At 41.1% G+C, this 27,502-nt stretch overlaps 1 protein-coding gene across 1 annotated transcript in view; it reads right to left on the bottom strand.

Annotated features, from left to right (window-relative positions):
• Nucleotides 1-8,090: 8,090 nt before the first annotated feature.
• The window catches only part of RIMS1 (regulating synaptic membrane exocytosis 1), a 233,975-nt gene continuing 214,563 nt past the window's right edge, over nucleotides 8,091-27,502 (bottom strand). Inside the window, exons 21-25 of the mRNA XM_009333153.1 lie at nucleotides 18,088-18,229; nucleotides 13,043-13,155; nucleotides 10,152-10,253; nucleotides 8,920-9,059; nucleotides 8,091-8,557 (exon numbers count right to left, since the gene is read on the bottom strand). Of these exons, the coding sequence (XP_009331428.1) occupies nucleotides 8,339-8,557; nucleotides 8,920-9,059; nucleotides 10,152-10,253; nucleotides 13,043-13,155; nucleotides 18,088-18,229 (716 nt within the window). The 3' untranslated portion in view covers nucleotides 8,091-8,338. The remainder of the gene's footprint in view (nucleotides 8,558-8,919; nucleotides 9,060-10,151; nucleotides 10,254-13,042; nucleotides 13,156-18,087; nucleotides 18,230-27,502) is intronic.

Below are 27,502 nucleotides of genomic sequence, written 5' to 3' on the forward strand. Positions count from 1 at the left end.
TTCCGCGGGGTGGCTCGCCCACCTGAATAACCTATTTGGAAGTTTTTTTTCCTTTTCCGCTGTTTGCAAGCAGCGGTGCGCCGTCCACTAAATAAATGTCCCTAAGTAGATTTCTTTCTCTGAATAAATAACATTATTTGCAAGAGTTGGCTGACTAACGACCACCCACAGCAGCAGGTCTTCCATCTCGCTGCCCCTCAGGCACCCCTGGCACTGTCACACTGGGCCAGGCGCCGTCCAGTTCCACCTCAACTGTCCCAGCGCCTCACTCCGTGGCTGCTCTTCTGAAGTGGGCACCTTTCCAGAAAATGCCAGCTTTTGATCTTATTTGTTAGGGCATACGCATTGCAAAAATAAAAAATGAGGCTCATCTACGGGAGCGGCAATGTCCTCTTGTCATGGATGCGGCGCCTCGGCTGGATGTGCCGCAGCTGTCACCTCCGCCATCGCTACGCGGATCGCTGCCTCCTTACAGAGAAAATGAGGCTCTGTGCTTTGCGCAGCTGGAATTGCTGGCTGGCCTCCTGCTTTGTTTGGGGCTTGTTGTCACTGAAGGAGCCTCGCTGCACTGTATCAGTCACCTTTTGTCACAAAAGCACTTCCGGTTCAGTCTCATTGAAATCGGTGTCCATAAAAAATGCACGGTGTGCGTGAAATATGCAAGTGCAGAGGGGGGTAGGGGGAGCAGTGGAATAGTGGTCTTAAACCAGCCACGTACGAATTGAAGAGCAGCCCCAGAGAGGTGAGGTATTCAACAACCCTCCTCTACTTTCCTCCATTCACTCTCACTCGCTGAAGAAACGTAAATGTTATCAAATCCAACAGGTATTCTCTGGAGACAAGAGATACAGCTCTGAGCTGGTATCAGGCAAACAAGTGATGGAAGAATAAGGCTAAGATCAGTGCTGGGGGAGACACCGGCCTAAAGAACAATGGGAGAAGAAGGTTAAGCCCTGGAGAGTGGCTCACTGCCATGGCAACATGTCTCCTTCTCCTCCTTTACATTTTGGGATTTGTTTTAGGGAATATTTGAATGGCGTAGCAGAAATCTAACAAAGAAGCCCGCATGTATAGTGGAGCTGAAGGATTATATAGATAGCACAGCAGTGACTTCTGGTGTGGCTGTAATTTAACCCTGTTTCAAGCTCTTCAACAAAAGAAAACCCGATGGGTTTCTTCCCTCTGTCTTTTCATGCACATGATGAATGAAAAAGGCCTGAGGGTTGGGGCTTTTTGTATTTTAACATGAATGGTTTAGGAATGCTGGTCTTTTCAACCAACAGGCTTGGGAATCAAGTGAGCTGCTGGCAGCACTGGAGCAGAGCAACTGAGAGCTGAGTCCAGGCACCAAACTACACTAAATTTGGCTTCACAGTTTGCAGGAGCAATGACCAGGGAAAGGGTGAGAGGAGGGAATCAGCATTTCTTACATTTTCTAGGAGAGCAGATACTGTACTTCAGCTGTCTCCCAAATCTTAGGGCCTTTTTCTTATCCAGTAAAAAGAAGCAAGAGAGGTCAACGAGCCACTCTTAAGCTGCCTGTGAGAAGCTTGTTGATACTCCCTATTCCCAGCAATTACAGCCTTTATGTGCCTTCTGAGACTAGGTACAGGGCAACTCAAAGATTATTTGTGCCATCAACTTACCTTTCCTCTCCTGGTTATCTCCTAGCGAGTCACCCGTCAGAAAGGAAAACAGCGCATCATATCTTTTCGACAAGCCCTGCTGCCACCAGACTGTCTGTTTCCAATACTGAAGTAATGACGTTGAGCCAAATCCTTCAGCCCTTCAGGAAGAAAGGCACTGCCATCTGTGAGGCTTTAAGGAGTTAGCCACTACATTTCTTTTTGGAGCTTTCAGTCAAAAAGACAGGAGCTAAGCAGTTATGCCTCAAGTTTTTTCCAGGATCTCCCTCTTTTTTCCCCCCAGGTGAACAGAGGTGCCATTTCCTTCCTTTCCCTCCTCCCCCTCCGTGCTCCCAAGCTCTTGCCCTGCCCTTCGTGGGGACCTGTTTCTGACTCATTGGTTTACCCATCACAGAGCACCCGACTTCTTTACCATCCTAGCCAATGCTTTACAAGGGCTCATGCAAGATCCCTCTTCCACAACATCGTTTTTTGAGCTTAAAATTAAACATACCCTTTACATCCCCTTAAAGTTAAGGTCACACTCAATGCACGTGTCAGACCACCTCCGAAGAGAAAAGCGTGGGCAAGCTGTACGTACAAACTGCTCCATTAGAAAAAGCTGACTCGTGCTCAGAAGGTCTGTAGCATTGGCTGCTATAACAGACATCCAGTCCTTCTAACCTGTAGTATGAGAGGGACATCTGGGGACAATCATAAGACAGTCTTCCACATGGTTTTGAAGCATTGGGTTTTTTACTGTAATTGTCATTATTTTCTTTTGGGTTGCCTGTTCATTCCTGAGCACTCAAGGGTTGCTCGCTTAGTCTCAGACTCTGTCACTCTGGAAGAAATGCAGCCCTTTCTAAACTGGAGGGTGAAGTTCCTGGGCACTCTCTTGGATCCTTTTGCTGCAGCTTTAGCAAACAGCAGCTCAAGGATAATGCTGCTGCTGGCTTCTAACAGACTTTGGTTAGTAACTAAATAGTTAGAAAACATTTTCCTCCTGGCCATCTCTCACTCTTTGCATTACTGAAAATAGTAATTGATCTTTTTTGTTCTCACGTGCTAGTGTAATACTGCCATGTTTGCACTGTGCGTGGACGCTGTTTCTGCAGTATGCAAATACGGTTATCAAAACAGATCTCTTTTTTTTTTTTTAGTATGTACGGTAACATTTAATTGAAGTTCTGTTTTACAATATTTGCTGCATTTGCAAATCTTAATTTTTTTGGGTTAAATTGTATGACAAGATTTCTTAAAATATCTAGGACTCTCTTACTGACCCTTGTATGAGCTTGTTCTAAATGGGATTATTCCGTCTTATACAATTAGCGCTGTAGCATGTACACGGGCAGCTTTATTCTGTGGAGACCTGCTGCCATGAAACAGCCTAGGCAAGTCAGACCAGACAACAGGGACTAAAGACAAAGTGGTGGTACTGGAAATGCAGAGGTGATAGTGCTGCTGTACTTCCTAGAGAGTATAAGACTGGAGCATGAGACATCTTCTCTATGAAAGACTCTTTGTATAGGGGTTGGTAAAAACTGAAGAAAACAGCAGTGTCCTGCTTAGGTGTGCGGCTCAGGAATTTTTATTTGGCTGTGGCTGAAATGTAGTGACAAGGTTTAGTATGGAAGATATTGCTTCCTGACACTTGTCAGTGTAAAAAAGTCTTTGGGAGCCAGGACAAGAAGACAGGATCATCTTACGTCATTTCAGTCTCTGAGGACCTCACAACTGCTCTTTCCACATTTATGGTCTGCTCTTTCCATATCTATGCAATGTCTCTGAAGTGGGGAATTACACCCATTTTAGTCATCACAAAACCCACGTGCAGAGACTGATACCTAGATTCTCAAAGTCACCCAGAAGCATACATCCCACTGTTATAAATGAGAAGGAAATGTGAAAAAAAGACTCTAAATCTTCACCTTAATGAATTGTTGTAGACATAGTGAAAATCCATGCAGATGGTGATATCACACAGTCTTTCACCATGGACCCAGTGCTTTACCAAGTGGGCCACTACCGATTTGTAACTGCATTTTAGCAGGGCTCTGAAACTGTAGATGTGTTAAAGGCAATCAGAATGAGTAATTCTGAGTTGTCCAAGGAGCATTATAATAACGAACTGCTGCTCATCACTTTTTGAAGGTAATTTTTTCAGGGGCCACCCGTGGGATTCTGTGAAACCCTTAGGTGACTCGCTTCTAGCAGCCAGCAGCTGAAATCTCCAAAAGACTCAGCTCTTGAGGATGCCTTTCTTGTACTAGCTGAGACATAAATACAGCTGTATAATATTTGCCTTACCTGAACTGCTGCATTGATACACTGTAGTCTACAGATTCTGACAACTTTTTACCCTTTCCCTCAGTTACTACTAGTGTTGAGCGTTAGACACTTTGACTCAACAAGGCAGAACATCTAAGGTTTTATGTCCTGATGCACAACGGTGACTTCGGATCATACCAATGACTGGAAAGTACCTAACCAAGGGGCATCTCGTTAGACACCAGGCTGTGCATTCAGGAGCTGGATCATCAGCTGGACTCTAGAAGGAGTGAAGGCAGCTTCCCCTCCTATCTCTGGCACCTCAGGCAGGATGAATTTGGACCACAAACCTTGGAAGAACATTTGATCTGTGTGACATGCCTGCCACACACAACCTCTTTCATAATGATGGTATTTAACTACCAGCATACACGGTCATCCATGCAGACACTGAGAAAACACATACATGACCCGTGCATTTTCTTTTTCTCCTGGGGAGAAGTGGATGGGCTGGGAATGAGGTATTAGTTGAGACTCCTTACTCTTGATAGATGTTAGCAGAGTTCTTAATCACTCAAGATGGCCAGAATACTCATTACCTGAGTTGAGAAACCACATCCTTCAACAACAACCTGCTTTCTTGCAGATTGCTTTCTTCTGCGTTTGCAGAATTATAGTAGGGTAACATGGAGTGAGCATTTGGGGCTTGAAAGGAAGAGCCACGTTGCTGTCTGCCGTGACTTTCTTCAATTAAGGCAAAAGAAGCGTATGAGTCCCATAGTCCTTTTTCCTACAGTTAATGGGCTGTGGACAGTAGAATAGTGACTACATGGGAGCAGCAAACAGCCGACTTCATAGAGGACAACTCACAGGCTATAAGTAAAATCTTGAAGTACGCTGACCAGCCACTGAAGATCCACTCTGAACTTTTCTTCCATGCATAGCATATCATACCTGGGCTGAACTCGACTTTTGGGACTGTCATTTGTTAGTGAAAACAGGCAACGAAAGTGCACTTATCATTTCTCTGGGAATTACGAAGGAAGGAGATCATGAAGATCTGGTTTGTCCTGCCCGCTCACAGCAGGTCTGATGTCTCTCTAACACAAAGGTCAAGGCCAAAAGCTTTTTCTCCACCTACAAAGAGGGACACTAAATTTGCATTTCAATACAAAATTTAGAACATTTACTCATCACAAGGAAAATAACTGTCTGATTATATGACAGGGATTACGCATTTAGTGTCTCTGCTTTTCCCCTGTGTATGACACATAAGGCGGTACTGCATTCTCAAGGGAAAACCAGGAAGGAACTAAAGCTGATTTATCTGTGTATTACAATCCCAACACTCAGCAATGAGTTTTTAAAAGGCAACAGTCCCTAGGAAATGAGACCAGCACACAACTTATCTGTCCTAGCACAGTCTACTACTTCTTTCCTGAAGTCTTTGCATGTGTGACCCCCATTCATCAGAAACACCATAAATGAAATAGTTCAGTGTGTTCTTTTGCTGCCATATTTTCTGTGCTCTAGGGGGGGATCAGAAATGCTAAACTTTATTTATTGCTCAGGATCAGGAAGGAAAAGAAATCCTAGTATTGGACACAATATTCAAAGCCATGAGATTTATGAAATTGAGGGCTTTTTGCAACAGTATGACAAATTCTATATTTAAACAGATCACTCCCACCACACAGAAGCAGAAATATAACATGCTTTTTGTTCAGAGATTTACCATGTTTAATTATTCATTTTTTCAGTAGCTTAACCATGTATTCAGATAAATAAAGTAATAAACAAAAGTGTTCAAAGTGAGGCAATATTGTCTTTATGTTATTTTTAAATTGTGATCAGGTATCTGTGGGACATGGAAAACCAAAAATCAAACAAAGTACATAATCTTTGCTTCTCTAATAAAAGTTAGTGCCAAATTCTGCTCTCAGGTAAATTTCTATAAATTTCTTATGTCCATAAGGGCATTACAACACAAGGGCATATTTCTGCATTTAAAAAGTGCAAAAGATCAGAGTTGTTCTCACGTCTTAAAGGCTTAGCACACACCACATGGCGAGCTGGTGTCTGGCTTTTACACATACCACCCCGCTGACCTGGTGCAAGCAGATGCAGCATCACTCAACTCCAATAAGCCGATTTGATTTCACCAGATTGCAATTCGTAATTTGTTTTTTTGACTTCAATTTGCCTGCTTCAACAAATGAGAGCACAATTTGGCTCCTTTCTCAGTGAAAAGGAAGCCAACCAAACACGACTTTCACCAGGCCTCAGCTTTTGGCCCCAGATTTCAACATACACTATTACAGCGATCAAAAGAACCATAGAAATTACTTATCATTTTACTGTTCCTTAACACATTTCACACAGTCCTGCAGCGAGCAGAATCACAGATGAACCTCAGAACATACAGAGAGCACAACTACTACACTGGACATGAAAAGGAAATTTTATTAAACATGTTTACATAACATGAGTTGGAAGTTCATTTAAAAGCACAGGGGAGTGTTAAGACAAGTGGTCAAAATAGAAAGGTACTATCGAATTATAACTAGTTGGTTTTTGGCCACTAAGACAGAACAGGATCTAGTAGTAGTGCACCAATGCTTGAGTTCTTCCTGCTCAGCAGGTCGAGCAGTAACCAATCTGCGCCCTACGGAAAGATGGGCAGAGTAATTCCCACGTGTTGAGTAATAATAAATAGTTCACTTGGTGCAGGCAGTATGTCTATGAATTAAAACCTAGTGTGTACACAGTTTCTACATGTGTTACAGCCCCACAGTAGGAATCTACACCAAAATAGTTATTAGAAGGAATTTGGTCCGTACTACATCACGTTTTCCATAGGGTAAAAAATAAAGTCCATCTATAGACATTTAGCACCAGACTCACAGACCTAGCCTGGCTAAAACCTGCAAAATGTCTATAAGAAAAATGGATGGCTTAGATTTCTTGGTTACTTCAGTATAGTAATTACGAGCAAACTGTACAAGTACATGCAACATACAAGCTGGCCTATGTGGAACTAACATACATTATTAAATAACCTTTTTCATCTCTTTTTACAAAACGTGCATGCAGCTTTGAACAGTTCCAAGTCATGCTGCTCTATTTGTGTGATCACAAAATCGAATGGCCTGTAAAAGGAGGGGAAACATATCAATGCACCTGCAAGAATCTGCAGTTGTTCGCACATTTACAGAATATCACAAGGGATTTCAAGGCCAAGAAGAACTCAGATGAATAAAAAGCAAATTGAAATTTGACTTTTTTTTTCTCCAAAAAGTAAGATATCTTGCGTTAAAAAATCAAGCCTTGTGCTTGCATCAATCTCAAAGAAATGTAAACTAAAATTTGATAAAAACATTAGTAAGTGCAGAATATTTCAACTGGAATTTCCAGTGAAACACTGAACAACTCATACCATGCTCTATCCAGGGCAGACAGGTGCGTCTGAAGCGACACACATCAGAGAAGCCTGGGTACAGCTGAAAGTGTCATATGCTCAATCCATTCCTGGTCAGCATTTTGGGAAGTCAAATATACATTTATACACAGAAACGTAAATATTTCCTCTCCATTTCTAGGAGGAAAACTGCATTACCAGTAACATATTCAATGTCAAAATTAAGACTAAAGCTGCTTCATACCAGTCCCCAGCAGTAGTTGCAGAATTCTTCAAAACTCTTCCATGCAAAACATCATAAACATAAAAGTTATTATATATAATGCAAACATATCTGCTTTTTACAAAGGAAAAGTGGCACCATGATGATTATTTATTTTTAAGAATGTAACTTAGATTGGTCATTTGTTCTGGGTTCCCACGTGAGAGACTTGGAAGTACCAGAACTGAGAAACGGTTTGAACTCGCTGGAATCATAACTGTGGCTGTTGAACACTTTAATGATGCTTACAGAGATATGCTTCAGCCCTTTTTTGTTTGGTTTAGAAAAAGAAAGGAAGGGTCTCTGTCAGCGTTGTGAGGACTTCTACAAAACTAGCAGAATCACTTGGCAAAAAACTAGTGGAAGTGACAAGTACAGAAAAACTGCTGAAACACCAGGAAGGTAACACTGCTTGAGGGCTCTGTCAAAATGTGAAAAATACAACATTGTTAACAGAGTGAGAGCTTCCAGTTTGGCTCATCTTTGACTTAGTTCAAATCTAAAGGTCCCTCTTTCTCTCTCTTTTTTTTTTTTTTGATCATTATAAGCATCAGTGATAGCCGCTAATAGATTGGCCATATGTGATATACCTTTGTTCTGTCAATTTAAGCCATCTCTCGACAAACAGACATATTTTTGAATAACTACTACAAGCAAAAACAGAAGTGATTGTCTCTCTCCAACAGTGTTTTTTGATCGTGTGAATATCTGATTCCAATTGTTATCCTGGGCGACGTTTTTACTAGGCAGCACCTGCTACTATGATCTAACGCAGGGAGGCCCAGCTGAACTTTCCAGAGATGACTGGGAAGCCCTGCGTGTCAGGGGAGTCAAGGTTGGATCCACGAGTGATGAAGGTGGAAATAATTTATACCAGCCTATTACCACACTGGACAGATCCAATTCCTCCAGAAGGATCTGGGCAACTCCCATGAAGCATTTGTGGTCCATTCGGCCGTAGTCTCCCCAAACTATTACCTGGAAGAACATAAAATACAGGTTCAGTATTGTCCCCAAACCCATGCTTATATGTTCAGTCCTGCTGTATTTCGTTATGTCTAGTGTAAGGAAAATGTTATTCTTAAGGGTGAATGATTGCTCCCTCTTGTGGGAAAACCTAATGGCAGGACAGGAGCGAGAGTCCACAAAAGGGAAATGTTTAATACAGCCAGACATTTCGCAGGTCTGAAACCACAAGCCACAAGGACATGTTTGCTGGTATTTATAAAATTAAATGCTTTGTGAGTTGGAATGGGTTTATGCATATTGCTTAAACGTAAGTAAACATGCAAGTGCTTCTCCAAATGACAGCCTAAAATGGGATTTAAGAAGCAACTGACCTGAAGGACTTTACCCTGTGGACTTTCATCAAAAACTAGTGTCTGTTGGTACAAAGGATCAAGGGTCTTCCGTGCAATTCTTGTCTTCTTCTTAGCTATACATGCTCCATTTTCCAATAAATACACTTTGACATATGGAGCTGCAAACAGAACATCATGAATTTTATGTTTGGACTTAAAAACTTCTACATTGCACATCTGAGCTGGAGGACAAATGCCTTAAAAGGAAGCTGAGTGGGAAGAAAATGACACACCTACCTTCACTGTATAATCTGAATACAATTATATTTATAAAATAAATGACACAGCCCATAAGAAATCAATTTGATTTTTACAAACCTTGAATTTAATGATCTAAGATGTTACTAACAACAATTCTGTTTCATGTCTGTCATTTTAAAAACACTTCCCTTTGCCAGGAATTAACTGTCACTGATAGCTACTCTGGAGTCTCTATGTATGTTTAGGGGTCAGAGATATTTCAAAACAAAAGTATTTGATGATTCATTGAAAGGAATATTTAATGCTAAGTCACTCAGATAACACAGACATTAATTGCTCCTTCGTCTTCAGCTCCTAAGGAGGTTGTAAAGTACCATTTTGGCAAAATGTTATCTAAAACAACTGTTCCAGTTGTTATGGTAAGCAGTGGTTGTGGTGGAGATTATACATCTCTTCTAATAAAGATTTCTATAAATAACCAGAACTTCCAAAAATGTCCTTATAAAATGATACAATATTAAATCTCATTCATTATACAAATTATTGACACTGGCACTAGCATAATCTGCTGTCTTGAAGCACTGCTGCGTACAGAAGACCATGGCACGTGGCTCCATTAAGCTGTTTGTTCAGAGCACTTTCATCTGTTCTCCATCTCTTGTTTTGATGTGGAGCGAACACAAAGGACTTCATCTGCATCGACAAAGCCCCTCTGAGATATATGACTTGCCTAAGATACACAGAAATACTTCTGCAAATGTTCCTTCCAGAACGGATGTTGAGTTGCTGAAAATCATTCCTTGAAAGGTGGCGTGCAATTGGCAGATGCAAGGTGGTAAGAAGTGGACATTGCTAGCAAGGATATATCCACACACACATTCCTTGTTGAAAAGCAAACCAAGCAAATACAAATGTAGTAACAGCTAATGAGGAGCTCAAAAAGTCTCCGATCCCCAGTATATCAGCATATTTCATATTCTTGTTTTCTGTTCATATTTTTTTTTCCAGACCTGGGGTAGATTTGGAGCCAGGTTTTTGTGTGAGGCCACGAGCTCTAATGACTTCTACTTCTAACTGGCCCTTTTTATCCACCATTCCAATTTGGATGTCACCTGAGAGGGAGAAGAAAGAAGCTCACATTTTAGAGAAGCAGTACGGCCTGGGAGATGATAGGGTATAAGAGTGAGAAACAGAAAGACTAGTTTGCTACTAGTCTGCTGCATTAGTGTGCTTGTCACCTCTCCTGAGCCCTTTAATTCCTCCATCCTTAAACCAGGACTAAAAGATATATACTTAGGGAGCACAGTGCCCTCTCTTGGTGTATGGTTTATACCAGAGCTCAGTACTTCCGATCCATGGAGGCAGGCAAATTTACAGCAACGCTATGGTATAACCACCTCACCTTTGATTTTGCACTGGTGAATCATCTACAGACTTCCTACCTAGGATTGTCGCCCCAGTGTGCCAGTCACTGACATGCGCTGCCCTGACAGTGGTCCCGCACTCAGAGAGCCTAAAACTCAAACTCGTGTTCAGAAATCCCCTCGGCTGGAAGTTTCTGCCTCCAAGCTGAGATGCAAGAGCTGGCAGTGCGAAGGCTCCTTGTCTGATGTAGCAGGAAGGAGAACTGCTGGTAGAGGCTACCGTTGAAACCTTCTTCTGTAACTACAATTGCCTGACTTGGATCCTCTGCGTACGGCAGAGACACCAACCAGACGAGGCACGCAGTCTGGTGACTAGCATAGCTTCAGAGAATGATGCCCTGACCCCCAGGAGCTCAAAAGAGGTCTTTTTTCTGCAAAAGTCTCCAACAAGTACAGGGGTGACAATTTTCTTGTTTTTATCAATATTCCACACCCATTTTTGGTGTGAATAAAATGATGCAACATGTTAAAATAAGAAGCTGCTTTCGCTACTAAATAGTCAAGCTTGTTTCCCTGCCTAAGTTCTGACAAATGACATTTCCTGCAGAAAAAGGAAATTGCTTAGTCCGAGTCCAAGCACTGTTCTGATCTAGATCAATAAAATGCAAGGGAAGTCAACTATGGGCTGATGCTCAAAGCATTATATCTCTATGGTTTCATACATCATGGAATCAGCTGGGTAGAAATCTAACAGGCCACTTGGAATAAAAAATGCACAGTATGACACGGGCAGCTACGTGACGCCTGTGCAAATAAATGAACTATACATGTATCCATGAAACACGTGAGTATGTACATATTTGACATGTAAACGCTGATTGTCTAAAAAAACACACTCACAAATAGATAGTCCTGAACTATAGAGTTTGGGGTCCGGATTTAGAAAGACAGCATTTTGAAATTAACTGGGCATGAGATTTTCACATGCTTGTCTAACAGTATAATAAAGCCATGTTTATACTTTGGTACTTGAGGCATGACAGAGCAGCAGGGAAGATTTTTTTATCAATCAAACTTTGCTTGAATAAACAGAGCTCTGTGTTGCACTAAAAATAGTTCACAGGAAAATTCCAGCAAGCCTTTTTAAAAGCACATCTCCATATCGCATACCCAAAATAAAACATGCGATGGGGAACCAGAAGGGGGAGCGATAATACAAACATTTTCAAATCGTCACTAGTGAAAGGATACCGCATAGGTGGTCTTCTGAAAATTGTTAAAAACCATGACTGAGTGCTTTTTTGGGGGCCAAAACTGGAGCCTTTAATAAATAAAGCAGTTCTAAGAAGTGAAAATAAATGTATTACCCAAGTAACCTGCAGAAAAATATTTAGTCAGGAAACAAGATTAAAATAAGGAGACGGAAGAAATCTAGACCCTTATATTCATACCGATAGAGCCACTTAAATTTTTGTTGGGCAAATCATCTCAGAAATATCTTCTCTTTCAAAATAATAATTAAAAATATGAATTTAACAAGTTTGGGGCTTATTAATGCATTAGTAGCAGTCATTTGGACTTACACAGCAACCCTTGCCTTAGGGGGTACTCAAAGCATTCTCAGGAAAGTTTCTGTCTCCTTCTGCTCATGAGTTGGGAGGGGAACACTCTCTTCTGCGATTTTTCTTTCTGTTTCTCTCTCCTTTTTCAGAAGCGGCTCAGTAGCCCTTCCTGAAGCTGATTCTTCCAAGACAGCTGTACTGAAGCATTGGCCATTTTTAATTTCCAGCAGGAGAAGTATGGTTAAAGTGGTGGATCAAGGACTCCTCACTTAGCATCCTAAAGCATGTCTAAGAATTGCTCACATATAAGCAAAAAAACCCCAAACCTTTCCAAAGATACTTACACAGCACTGCACTGTTGCACACCTTATACACTCATACTTGATTCATAACCAGGATACAGCTAATGCTACTATAGGGAAATACAGACTGGTCTGGAACATAGAGAAGATCACAGGTAGCCCCAGGCAGCTGCTGTAGAAAAGGATTTTGTCTCTTTCATGGCAAACACTGGCTTTATCAGCAACTGATTATTGAGCATTGCAAATGTGGGCAGAAGTTTCACATTCGGGGGTTGGATGAACTAAGCTTGGACAAGTGCAGAGTTTGGCCAGAAACCCCCTGTCACATCCAATATAGTCTGTGGCAAGTAAATATAAACTCTGAACAGCTGAGATTTTGCACTGAGCTACAATTGGAGAAGCCACAATAATTTTGAGCGGGAAGTAAAGTGCAACCCCTATCTTCAAATTGCAAATGAGATTTGCAGACACCTCACATACGGAGCAAATACTGTTTCTCACCCCATTTTGAATGCTAGCGTGCTAGGAATACCGGTGACTGCATATAGGACCTTCATGTTTACAGTGAAGGAAGCCACTTTGTAAAAGTCTTTTTGGTGCTGTAGTCTGGCAGTGTGTGCATTAGTTAATTGGCTTATTAGTCATTCAACAGAGGAGAACATATTATTCTTACCCATGGCAGGGGTGGCTAGCGTTTGTCGGCCTACTAACTGTGCAGGTCCAAGTCCATCGAGGAAATCACTAAACTGACTGTCAGTGCCCAGCCGTACTCCAGGAAATATTAAGCTGAAGCAAAATAAAAGCTGGTTAAGCATAAAAACAGGATTAATTTCTATTGTCCTACAGTATTTACTTCAAAAGCACTACTGATACAAGGCAAGTGGCTCAGGATGTGCAACCACAAATTGTTCTGCAGCATCAGGAACGAGCTGTCTCCCATGGACCCCAAAGAACTGTAGTGAAATTATGCACATGGACCCAAAGTAGTCCATAAAACAGCTCTTGCTAAGGGCTTCTCCAGGAGCAGTGAAGAGCCTGACAGGTGAATAAACTATGAGTGACCTTGTATGAGAAAACATAAAAAGCCTCATGAAATTTAATAGCCTATCATTCTTCATTCTTGAATGCTTGATTTACCTTGTAATACTGTTTTATACCTATACATACATCCAAACCCCACCCGCATCAGTTAGAACAAACAGGGAAAACAGATGTATACACTAAATTAATCTGATTGCTGCAGCTGTTTAATGATGCAGTAAACTGGCAGGTAGTACTAGTGTTGATTAGAGCTAGACCTAGTGCCACTCCCTAGCCAAAATATTCTGGTAGCCACATCTGGATCTACAGTTGGTACCCACCCCTCTTTCAGGACACAAACTGAACTGTAATACATTGGCACAGAATATATGGAAACATTCCAGGTCAGGGTGGACGGGGCTCTGAGCAACCTGATCTAGTTGAAGATGTCCCTGCCCATGGCAGGGGGGTTGGACTAGATGACCTTTAGAGGTCCTTTGCAACCCAAACTATTCTATGATTCTATGATATGTGCTTTTCCAAGCTGCTTTCTTGTATTCCAGAATCTCCACTTTCTTTTTAATAGATAGACAGTCTCCAAACAATAACAAAAGAAACAAACACCAAAAAAAAAAAGGGAGAAAGAAAGAAAGATCCATGCTGGGGAGACTCGGCTTTGACTTCCTCATTGCAATTATGAGGAACAGAAGAACAGACTTTGAACGAAGTCTAGATAGCATCTTAGCCAGCAGGCCCTCCACCACTCTGTATCTGCTTCTCCCTCAAAGGAAATTCCCTATTAGACAGGAGAAAATAATAACAAAACTTCCTAATAAAAACATCTAGTGTGAAAAGCTTTGATTTCCACAGATCAGGCTTATGTGCTCCAGTCATTCAATTCACACTGAAAACTCTTTGCAAACCCCAGTTAGTTGGATAGAAAAAGCCCATTCCTCTCTTCAAGACTAACTGCTCTTACTATGCCTGCATAAACATATAGACTGCCTGTAACTAAAGCTGGCCAGAAGATATCAGCACAGTGCTTTTCATTAGAAAACCCAGATTTACCAAAAGGTAAGCTTTTCACATAAGTTTAGTTTTAAGAAATCTTTTTTTTTCAGGGGGTTTCTTTAGATGGAGGAGGAAAAGAACCTCAAAGTCTCCAGTTCAACCATCAGCCCACCAGTTACAGCATTCACCTAACCTCGAGATGCAGCTTCAAGCCCACCCTTCCTGACAAGACACACAATCTGCTTCTCTCCCCAGTGGCACTACCTGTTCACTCTTGCCCCTGCTATGAAAAGTTTCTTGCTCGTTTCTTTGGCCTGTTTCCCCAAAACATGTTACATTTTGCTATGGAATGACTAACAACATTGAAAATGTTCCCTTGAGAGCATTCTCACTTTTCAGACACCTCTAGCTATACACATAATAATGAAGGTTGTGAAGTACACATCCACCTTAATGTGTATTAATTCTAATTCATTAAACTCCATTACGGGTCAAGCAAAAGAACATAATGTGGTACTTGGGGTATCTACTGTAGGAATCTCCATTCTCAGCTGAGCTACACATCTGATTGGTCTTATGGAATGCAGGATGAGGCCTGATGCTGTCAATAAACTATGTGACTCTGGAAGTAAAGTCAGTATCATAATGTACACTCACACAAGGAAGGAGAAGTAGCCTCTGCAAACTTAACATAAGCGTTTCCTAATTGTCATCATTACCCGCCTACAGTAATGTCAAGAGTGAACTGCAGAGAAAATACTATTCAAGCAACCAAAGTCAAGCTCTTGCTGATTTTGATGGGAATCTCACAAGAGACAAGAAAAACCTAGCAAACAGCTTCGCTATTCTGAATGCAAGGTGCTATCAAAAACTGATTCATGCTCAAACTAGAAATAACATCTGAAGTTAAATGTGACATTTCTAATGTTCAAAAAAGGCCCAGAAGAAGGAGGGAGAGAGGGAGAGGATTTTAGGATCAGCTGGCACAGTGCATGTACCCCTGATTATGTGATGCAATTGTGCGGCTTCCCCTCCACCTTGCAGTTGTGTCCAACACATGTTCTACAAATAAGCCAGTGATGCACGTGGGGGAAGTGATTAAACAGTAGAAAATTGTTTTATTGGTCATCTTTCTTACAAGAGTCTCTGTATTTAACATTCTTCATTCACTGTGATCTAAACCCAGAGCTGCCATAAACTAACATTATTCTATCGAACTCAAGCAAGTTTGCAGAGCACCTGAGGATTTCATCTATAGCTAAATCACAGAATCACAGAAAAACAGAAGACTTCAGAGAAGTTTTCTAAGCCACAAAATACAGCACCACACTGAACAGCGCCCTCCGGTATCTCTTTTGCCTATGGCATTGTGTCCTGTTTAAGGAATGTTTCTTTTCCTTCATTGCAGTAAGATCTATTTAACTGTTTCACCTAAGTTTTGTTATCTGCCTTCTTTGGCCCATTCTCCTGGGCTTCCCTTTAGAGTCACTGTTAGATACTGGTGGTGCTCTCACTTCACTGGCCTCACTGTTTCTTTACTCTGAATTGGAATAGGGATGTGGAGATCAGGGACAGTGTTTAAGGCTAAGGTCAAGTGCAAAGTGGGTGTGGAGTCAGGAAATGAAGTTGAGGTATACTGAGGATCAGGAATCAGCCAGAAGAGCTGGTAACTCTATCAAACCAAAAGTCTGGGACAGAAACATGGTGAAAAGTTAGGGAGTTGGTGCCAAAAGTATGGATCAGAAAAGCAGGACAAACATGGTCAGATGTGAAGAAATCTATTGTATGAGACCGCAGAGAGAGGTAAGGAGACTTGTCAGAGGCAGAACTGGTGCTGGAGCAGCAAGAGATGGGGAGCAGGCACAGGAGCTAAGGAGGCAGAAACAAGACATAAGATGCAGATAGTGTGACTACCAGCTTATGGTAGCTCACTTTAGGTAAAGTGGAAGATGGACCTAGTTCTAAAGGATAATTTTCAAACTAAGTTCCACAATGCACAGCCAGCCTGCAATATGTCCCGATAAGAAGCAAGGACTCCGTTTACCTCCCAGGATTGTTCTCTTCACTGCCTTACTCAGAGACTGATTCTCAAGTCAACAATTTAAGGCTCTACCTTGCAGTTCTGTCCTCCAGATGCCTGCTGTGACCTCCAGATCCAGACCTTGACTGCCCCAGCCTTGCCAAATCTGTTTACACACTCTGAGGGTGGAGCAGAGGATTAGGCTGTTCCCCTGAAAAGGTCCTCACCATCAGTGCTGGGCTCCCACCTCTCCCATACTGCTAACCAGGGAAACAGGCTGCCCAAGCTCCTCCTTAGCAGGGTCCGGTTTATGGGGCCCTTTGTCACCATGGTGAGTGACTGGTGTCTTACAGACTGACACTCCAGCCTAGAGAGAGGAAGGAGGATGGCAGGATGGAGTGTTGAAAGGGTACAGGTAATGCTCTATCATAGAATCATAGTGGGAAAAGTACTGGGATATTTTACTCTTGTCCCTCATTCTTCATCTGATGCTTATCTACTTCGGTTTTTGAGTTATTCATGATGGAGCCTGTTTTTCTTACATGGCTCTTGCAATTCTTAGCATTATCATAGAATCATAGAATGGTTTGGGTTGGAAGGGACCTTAAAGATCATCTAGTTCCATCACCCCTGCCATGGGCAGGGACACCTTCCACTAGACCAGGTTGCTCAAAGCCCTGTCCAACCTGACCCTGAACACTTCCAGGGATGGGGCATCCACAGCTTCTCTGGGCAACCTGTTCCAGTGTTTCACCACCCTCATTGTTAAAAAATGAGGGTGGTGAGATCATCTGATGATAGAGAAACTGCACCTTTACACAGCTCCTTGCCACAACCATGGCTGCCCTTGGCTCTTTGTGCCTTATACAATGTGCAGTAGCAATTGTGGTAACATGGTAAGCACATAAAAAGATGATGCCAAAGAAGTCCTAATCTCTCATTTTTTCCAGGTCTATAGGGTGGATTTGCCTACCCCCGGTTTCCCCTTTTGTGGGGAGGCATCTTCTAAGAATTCCCTAGTGACCACTGTGTGTTGGCACACACGGTAGAGTCCTACTGAGAGCTGTGAGGAGGCTGGAGTATTCATGCACACTTCTGTGTCAGATCTGCCTTTGTTCTCCTTTCCTACATACTGAGTCATTCAGCAGTGAATGAAAACAGCTGCCCCATTCCCCACAGTGGTCTGCCTGATTTCAGCTGATGGGGCAGCTGGACTCTGGGTTTACAGTTCTCAATAAGAGACTTGGACCAACTCCAAACTAAACTTTCTTTGTATATAGTATTACTGAACAGAGTTTCATATCACAGGGATTTACATACAACATCTGAAGTTTAACTCTGAGTTAATCCAAACATAACTCAAAGAAAAAGTACCCCTATGTTTTGTTTTGAATAATGCGGTCTGAATTCAGCTGTCTTTTGATGAACAAAATGCCTCACTGGATGACAGGGAAAATTTGACTCCCTAAGAAGTCCTCTCTCAATTTCAATTTTCAAGAAATTTGTGTTATGTGCCTAAAATAGTTCAGTTTTGCAAACGTTTCAAGAGGAAGAATCTGTACGCAGAGCTATCCCCTTCAGCCAGAGCTGGGACCCCTGTTCACATCCCAAGTTTTCTTACAAAGACAAGAAACTTCTACATTACTGATGTTTTTAATGACACTTACTTGCCCTCGGAGCTATAACTATTTATGCTGCCGTCAGTGGATTCCCGACTTGGCTGTCGAACCATACGACTTCTCATCTCTGCTGCCATTCCCGTCTCTGTGCTTCTCTGTATCGTGCTCTTTAGCTTCTTGTTGCCAGCCTCTGAAAGCAGAGAAAAAGAAGTGATAGTTAGAATAACAACTCAGAGCAAAGCCTTTCCTTGCAGTTTTCCCCCAACAAGTGATCCGACTTGACTATTACTATTTAATAATATGAAAAGACTATTCCGATCGAAGAAGGAATCTATCTTCTTCAGCTGCAAGCTGGTGAAGACTTCTCTTTAAAAGGGCTGCAGCCTAGGGCAAACTTTTAGATATTAGGTGTCTTATTAATAACCATTATACAGTCAGAATGTAGACAGGATGACTGTGATAGTGTCTGCTAACCATACACTCAGTAAGGTGTCTCTAGCCACCTTGTTAGTTAGGTTGGGTGACTACAAAAGGAGTTGCAACTCTCACAGGAGAAAAGAGGGAAAAACCCCTTCATGTATTCAACAGAAAAATGTTAAGTACTAAAATACTTCGTATCAAAAATATAATAATGTGTTTTGACCCAGCAAAATCTTACTTTTCACCACAGAAATTCCTCAAATTAAACAGTGAGCTTTACATAACTTCTCATCTCAGCACTTCCTAAGTAGAATTAACTCTTTGGAGACTCCATGTGGAAGATGATGGACTTCACCTTGCAACTGAAGTCTAGCCTTGCAACTGAACACTAGAGAGTAATGTAAATCTTGTGAAATTGTTTAAAGACTTGATCCGTTTGGAAAAGCTTCCATCACACATTCTTTAAAATGCAATTTGAGTTCCACCTGGGAAGTTTCGTGTTACTCTTCCAGTCCTTTACAGGGGTGGTTATGGGCTCAAGGTGCAACAGCTGATCTACAATGAATTCTGCTGTCACATGGCAGAAATTATGCTTTTAAATGATGATACTCGTTCTCAAAGACCTTTAACTGAAATACTTCCACCAAAGTCTCTATGTGATGTAATAGTGTGTGTTGACTTCAAACTCAGTGTTCTGTTTGTTTTCATTTAGTTCAGCCTATCATTCAATGGGTAACATTACTTTCTCTCAGGAAGTAATAGATTTGATAAAGTTTCATGTAAGTGCATGCAAAAACATTCTCCTGCATTTCCCCCTTCATTTCAGAGTTCCTTCATTGCTTTCTGCAAAGTCTCTGCTTCCTTTTCACAGTCTGCTCAGGGGAGCATCTGAAAAAATAAATGTTTCTTCCATCTCCACCTGCTGTGGAGACTGAGTTGCTCTGAAAATGTTTTCACCTTCCTGTTTCACGTGGACATGGTTGATGTTTGAAGCTGACAGATCTTGACCTCTCTTCACATAAAAGCTATGGATTTGGTATCCTCCGCACAGCCTGCCCATTGCTCAGGGTGACTAAACATGCTGGTGAGAACGGCTGGCCCTCGCTCTTTGGAGGGCAGGGAGAAATCACGCAGGAGAGAGCAGCTCCCCCTCTCCCGGGGTTATCACAGTAACCTCTCTGGAGCTAGCAGACAGACGGAAAACATGGCCAAAGCAAAAAAGTAGTAATTTGTATATTGGGCTAAGAAGAGGCAGTGCTACAGCAAAAGGGGCTGTGGTTTTCCTCTTGAGCCTTCTGGACCAGGGGCTGTTTATCCGTGGCCACCCAGAAGCACAGAAACAAATGCCTCTGAGTGGAAGAAATCAGCTACTTCCACAGATCCTTTACTCTCTTCTGAGGCCAACAGCTCTGAGGTTTTGTTGAGCCACTGCAACTCATCCAAATACCTGGTCCTTGGTCGGCTGAAAACACATTATTCAGTGCTGCCAAACATGAGGTAGACTAGACTAGGCAAGGTACACCAGGCAGACCAGGCTCCACTCTTAGACAGTGCAGGTGGCTGTGGAAGGTATTTGCTGGAACTTCAGTGACTCCATATGTAGAAAATCAAATGCTACGTTTTGGACCTGAGCTTTATCTTTAAAAACAGATGGTACATCCAGCATATCAATGCTGAAAGGTAAGTTGAGCATCAAAAATGAATCAAAAGGCAGCCCAGGAAGTATAACCCACATGCAGAGCCCTACGCCAAAGCAGGATTCTCACATTTTCAGTAGCTACGCATTTGCCACCCATGTTGTTTTGTGCCTCTCTCCCTTGCTGGGACTTGTCTGAAAGTGCCTGTGCTTCCATCTGCTCCTACAAAGCGGGTGAGATTATGGGGTTTACCCCCTGCCTTCTTTTCTGGAGCCAGCCAGACCAGGCAGCACGACCGGCAGGATATAATACGGCGGAGCCTGAAATGGGGGCAGCTGAATAGGGTTGCCTGTAAGTACTCACGGCTCAGGAAATGGGAGTGATGAGACACTAAAGGTAGCTACAAGATCATCATGACCTTGGCACAAATTGGGAAAGAGATATTGCTCTGGACCACCTGGACAACACCGTGGGTGCTGAAACTTAGGGATTAGAGCCAGGCTGTTGGAAAAGCATAATGAAGAACATATTCATAGAAATAATCACTGTAAAAAAATTCCATTGACTAAATCACAGAAATTAATATTTCAGCTTTGAGCCACAGTAGAGATTGAGAATAGCAAGTGGGTTTTTTTGAAAGAGTAATTTTATATTGTCATGGATAACATCCATGTTGCTGCTTGAACATACTTCTTTGCTCTACAGATTTTAAATGCACAGACCATGAAGTAGGAATCCTCATGCATGGCTATAAGCAAGTCCACAACCGTGTCTCACTGTGCTGCAAATATCAGATTGCCTTTTTCCGAATGCTTTTCAAGTCACTGCTCTCTGTCTTACTGTGCTGGATTCCACCTCTTCTTTTTCCTCGTCAACATTTTTTTTCAGGTTGAAGATTAAAATAAATGCTTTTGCCTTCTCTTGTAACTGCTACTAATATCCACAATGTTTCCTGGGAAAACTAGAGTCCTCTTGCATATTTCATTTTATAACCTCAGTCTTAATATTCTGCAGTACAACCAGAAATATAACATAAAAGTAACCTAAATTAAATACATCAAGAGTTTTATGGCATAAAGTGAATTGCTTTTGCCCATGACCAAGAACCGAAATGCACATTGCACAGGTTTTGGAAGTTTTAACCTTGGTGAGTTATGCATATCATATTTTTTTCATCCACTTATAGCACAAAAAGTAGTGAGAACATTTTATCTTGTTGGTGTACTCCTGTAAACTTCTCAGAAAACCCCCGTTCTGCAAGGGAGGGAGGTGGTTAGCATACAGCTGAGTTGGGAACTGCTGTTATTTCTAAAGGTGCCCCGGTAATGTGAAGTCACTCTAGGGTACAACTTCCAGTCCTGCCTTGACTGCACAATGAAATACGGGATCCAAACACCTACCAGTGTTTCTCCTTCTCTTGATAACGCTTTTTTAAAACTTTCATTTTCATCTCGTATTGCTTTTGATCTAGCAGTTCTGCATGTATCTTTGGAACCCTGTCTTTATACGAACAGTACAAGTTCATAAAATATTTAAGTTCAATACCTATGCTATGATATATTGAGAAGATTTTCTACTCTTGTCTGGGTATCTATTGGAGAATGCTTGGTCCTGCTCCTGACTTTTATTAGTTTGATATGTACAATTAAATTTTATAATATGTTGCAGTTATTTGACTGCACTGTGTAAATTACACCATCTTCATCATGCAGACTGAAGATAAACTGCCTCTATACTGAATACCATTTAGGGGCAAAATTTACTCCAAAATAGTCTGTATGCTTCTGTCTGCTGTGTCAATTGTGTAAGGCTTTCTGCGTGCAGAAATGCAGATTGATGTGCATAAATTGCATCTAAACACATAGTTGAACAGGTACAGCTAGAGCAAAACGATTACAGAGCAATTGTGATGAACATTTTTGTGGATTTAATAACTGATGCAAAAGGATCTTAAAGCAGCCGTCTGCAGCTACAAAAGATACACAGCTTGTAAGCATTTTGCAATTCATCAACAGCCTTGTAGCACCCCTGCTACAACACACTGATGAGTGTGTGCAATGTGCTATTTCAGTCTACCTATTATAAATGTAGCCTAGTGATTCCTTTTTAGTCTGACAAGAAACTGGTCCCTGATTTTGGTTTTCTCAGACAAAAGTAAGTTAATGGAGATCCTCATCTAAGTAATGATGAAGAGCAAAAAGCAAGCTTGTTAGTGTATGTACTATCATACATTTGCACAAAATATCAATGCAATTGATGTGTCCCCAATTTCTGTACTTCCTAATCACTTTCAAGTATAGCAGCCAGGAGCAAAATGTTATTGACAAGAGAATTATATTAGCGAGAAAGGGTCAGTGATGTTATCTATAGAATTAAGATGGCCTACTAGAGATACCTCAAGGCTAGCTTTACGTTTCTAAAGGCATCCAATTCAGAGAGGACAATGCCAGGACAAACGGCCCAAAATTACTTGTATCCATGACTGCCCTTAGCAAAGTCATGACTGCACATGGCATCACCATTGGCCTGGCTTTTCCTCTGGGCTCCATGTGGTGCCTGGAGGCAATTACTACATTTTGCTCTTGTTTCAGTGTAGTAAGTCTGAAATAACGGACGGGGCTGCACCATGGCCTGCTGGAGTAAAGCTTTTATCGTGTGATGCCAAGGTATATATTACATGCCACGGGACAAGGCTAGGGGACATAGAAGAATATGCAAGGACACAAGCTTGGCAACTTAGTCAACAGGACAGTGTTAGAGACCTCTGTAGGGCAGAAGACAACAATCCTGACACGGTCTTCTACGTACTCCCTATCAGGAGAGGTGCCTTGAGCGAGTATTGCCCAGAAACATACCTGAGGGCAACTAGTTGGTTAGCACCAAAAAATAGAAGCAAATTTACACACATGCAGCATCTGGGTATGTGGCATGGAAAATTTGTGACTGGTTCAAAAGAACGCTTCAGAGAACAAAGCACACACCACTGCTAAATCCACTAATGAAAGGGAAAATAAGAAGGGTACTAATACTCAATGTCATCGCACGACTCAAGGGCAAATTATTCACGGTATCAAGCATGCTCATACATCCAAAGAAAGCCTAAAAGGACTACAGCTCCAAGCTAGCTCTGACTGAAACACGGCAGGACTGGGACCATATTGTTGGTTTGCACACTGTGCGAGACACCAACAAGATTATGCCAGCTGGAATAGAATCCTAGAATTGTTTTGGTTGGAAAAGACCTTTAAGATCATCAAGTACAACCGCTAACCTAGCACTGCCAAGCCCACCACTAAACCATGTCCCTAAGCACCACACCTACATGTCTTTTAAATATCTCTAGGGATGGTGACTCAACCACTTCCCTGGGCAGCCTCTTCCAATGCTTGATAAACCTTTCAGTGAAGAAATTTTCCTTAATATCCAATCTAAAGCTCCCCTGGCACAACTTGAGGCCATTTCCTCTCGTCCTTTCGCCAGTTACTTGGGAGAAGAGACCGACACCCACCTCACTACAACCTCCTTTCAGGTAGTTGTAGAGCGCGATGAGGTCTCCCCTCAGCCTCCTTTTCTCCAGGCTAAACAACCCCAGTTCCCTCAGCCGCTCCTCATGAGACTTGTTCTCCAGACCCCTCACCAGCCTCGTTGCCCTTCTCTGGACACGCTCCAGCACCTCAATGTCCTTCTTGTAGTGAGGGGCCCAAAACTGAACACAGTATTCGAGGTGCGGCCTCATCAGTAAGGATCATCCTCAACTCAAAGGACTATAAAAAGAAAAGCCAAGGGGCACATTTCCTTCTGGTCCTTTCTGATGTGTTACTGATTTTACAATCTCAAATTTGGCTGCTTGGAGACCTGCTGAGTTACAAGTTCTGCAGCATCCCACTCACTCTGCATGTAGCACTTTTAAACAACAACAAAATATATTTACACATGAATTGACAAAGTGCCCCTTGGATTATAGTCCTAAAACAGAGAAAGAAAAGAAGTAATTCAAACAGCATTTGTTCTTTTACATGTGTACATCTCTCAGATGAACTCCACAGTAGATTGATCTCAAAGATTGAAAGTGTACAGTGACTATGGACAGGAGAAAAATAGTAAAAAATACGACATTTAAATCAAATTTTTTCCTAAACTTTATATCCTGCAACGCTCCCCTGTATTTTCCATTTTGTGTATTCTGCTATACTCTCCTGAATATATAATGCTGTTTATAAAAAGACATCTGAAATGTTGCAGTAACAGTCTTTTAGATGTTTCCTCCAGCTATCACACAATATATTCAAAGAAAGGAGAATGCTGTTTATATTCTGTGGTATTAGATCCTGAGATTTAAAATCCAAATATAAAACATCATGTACTTTTTCCCATTTCTATTTATTAAAACAAATTCACAAACAACATTTATACTATTATGAATAACAGAACCTTCTAGAAAGAATATTAACCTTTTCAGGTGGGATAATTTATCAAGATGTATTTTTTTTCAGGAGTTTGAAAAAAATGTTATCTCATAACTATATTTATAAATTCACACATTCAGCTGGTAAACCAACTTCATTCCCAGTAAATACTTTCAGATAATACAAAACAGATAGTGCAATTAGTCCGTTAATATACGTGGTATTTTTTATCTTACATATTTAGAGACAAAGGAACAAAAAGCACCAATCCTAACAAATGGAGACTTCACTGAAATGCTGGTAACGGTTATATTAATGCTTTGACGGCATTTTAGCCAGTGTACTGCAGAATCTCAGCTTTTGACTCTGTTATTAATTGAAAAGCAAACTTGCAAACTCAGACTCTTAACAGTTTGCACTTAGATTCCACAGGAAAGTAAAGTTAACTTATCCAACAGCTCCTATTGACTTCTGCGAAGCTGAAATAGAACGTTGAGAACAAATGACGAGAACGGCTTAAGGTCCACGCTCAAAACAAAAGTAAACAAGAACTTCAAAATCAGGCCATTATTTACTACCTGACAATGGCCTCAAAACTTTAAGCAACTGCTTTTACAAATCTTGCCTCCTTAAGAAAAGATGGTCTTAGGCATATTTACTGAAAAAAAAGTAAGAACAAGCATGTGGTTTTTTATGATTATCCCGATACATACGATTTTCCCATGTCAGGGAAGAAAACCTGTGTCTAACCAGAACACATCTATCTTAAGGAAAAGCAAGGGTATCTGGTCAGAAGTTCAGTTATGGCTTCTTAAATTACTACTATTTTTTGTCCAAAGATTTTTAAGTTAATAGTTTTGTCCACATACTTGCAAGTATGAAGTGAAATGAGCCACTGTGTCAGCCAAAATGAGGCAATCAGTGATGATATACGGTAACGAGTTTTTACTGCTGGGATTGCACTAAACACTCTTTATAAACATACGAAATAACAGCATGTTAATTACCTTGTTCACATAGATGCAAATAGCTATATAAAAGCAGAATATGTAAATGAAACTGATAATAGGTATACACGCCTAGATTTTCAACTCTTAAAGCCTATTTCAGTGAAATTAAATTAGTAACACAACAAAGTCATGTTTCCAACAAATTATTTACTATATAAACAGTTTATAAAATTTCAAGCACTCATTTTCTCGTATACTCCTGGCTTTGTTAGACTGGAGGAGAAAGTGAGACTGAATGAAATAAGAAGCTCAGAAGAGCTGTTTGCACTTCAACAAAGTATAACATTTTTACAGCAAAACACAGCATTATATTACAACGTTGTTTATTACCAGCCAACCCTTAGAAGAGAACTGACATATGGTATAGAGATAACATTTGTCCACTGAAAGGGTGCTGGGACACAGCTGCCAGTTAATACAGGAGGGGAAAACAAAATTGTAATGCAGAATAAAGTAGAAGAGATTCTTCAGATAAACTAAACCAACATTTCATTTCTTTAAGAATTTAAACATATTTAAGTAACTGCATGAAGTCTTTTTTGGTTATAGGCAGCCATTACAATTGTAGTAAATTTGAGACTGTTTTTTAAATAAGAGTCTTCACAATTACAAATACTTCAGTATTTATTGTTAAAACATAAAAGTACAGTATGATTACTAAAAGACAATGTTTTACAAGTTGATATCAGCAATAAGACAATTTATAAGACATTGCTAAAAAAAGACTTACTATTGCTATGCGTCTGCAGAAAATTTCCTGAGAACTATGTGATGTACATAATGGCAACCCAAAGTACAATTCTTTTAATAATTGCCATAAAAACTGTAAATTGAAACACTGTCAAAACCACTGGTGCCAAAGCATCTTCTAGGAAAAAGATGTTATGTGCCTTTTTGTACAGTTGAAAAGTTTCTGAATAATAACTCAGCCCTAATTTAACGGCTCAGCATACTGATCAGGAGACATTACAGCTTCAGAAAGAGTCCTCTCCTTTTTCTCACAACAATTAGCATCCTGTTAATCGATCTGAATATTCTGTACCTTTTCTGTAGTTTGATTTGTTCGGACTGCAACTTTCAAGCCCTTCAAGTTTTATTTTACCACTACCAGCACCTCCAGGTGGGTATTACATTTCCCTTTAAAAATGTTACTAACCTGCCTTTAGAGATCATTTCTAGTGTATCAGATCAAGGGATTATCACACTGACACAGGTTTTTCCTTAGTGACTGTAGCATTGCAAAGGTACAACCCCAGACTAACACACACTGCTGAATCAGACTAATACGTAGGCTCATCACAGTAACACAGAGAAAATACAGGCTTACCTCTGGTTTAAGCAAAATTAAACAGGGGCTATGATATAATCCTTAGCAAGCAGCCGGCACCTAAAGCAGCTTCACCTTTGTTTAAATATCTCGTGCTGTTTCTGGGTGGAATAAATCTCTGGGGTCCTGGCGTTGCTTCTCCCTCGTTCTCCTGTAACCACTTGGCACCGCAGCACTGCGAGGAATGATCAGGTTGCTTCACTCACAAGTTCCTTTTACAACTGTGATTACATTATAGGGCCTTGCAGTGAAAAAGTACTGAACTACCTGCCAGCTAGCACTTCATAATATATTGCCGAAAGGTTAAAAAATTCATTCAGCAGTGTATTTTCTAGTGATGTGCAAGTAGAGAAGAGCACGAAATATTCTTGGCAACCTTTTTTGATGCATTTTTTTAACGCTGCTGTTCAGAACTGGATGAGGAGAGTCAGATAAACTCAGAAACACATTTCTCTATCCTGGTGATTTTGACTCATTCTGTATGAATTTTGGTACAAAACCACCTGAAAGATTGCAAAGCTGAGAAAGCATCAAGTTAGCATTAAATACTAAATTACAGTTATGTTACAGAAAAGTCTTAATGATGTTACTGTCTTAGAGGGACTTGAGCACACCAGAGTTAAAGTTTCACTGCCTCCTAAGTGCCCATGTGCGTTTTGAGAA

The sequence above is a fragment of the Pygoscelis adeliae genome, unplaced genomic scaffold (genome assembly GCF_000699105.1).
Source record: "Pygoscelis adeliae isolate BGI_AS28 unplaced genomic scaffold, ASM69910v1 Scaffold57, whole genome shotgun sequence".
Lineage (NCBI taxonomy): Eukaryota > Metazoa > Chordata > Aves > Sphenisciformes > Spheniscidae > Pygoscelis > Pygoscelis adeliae.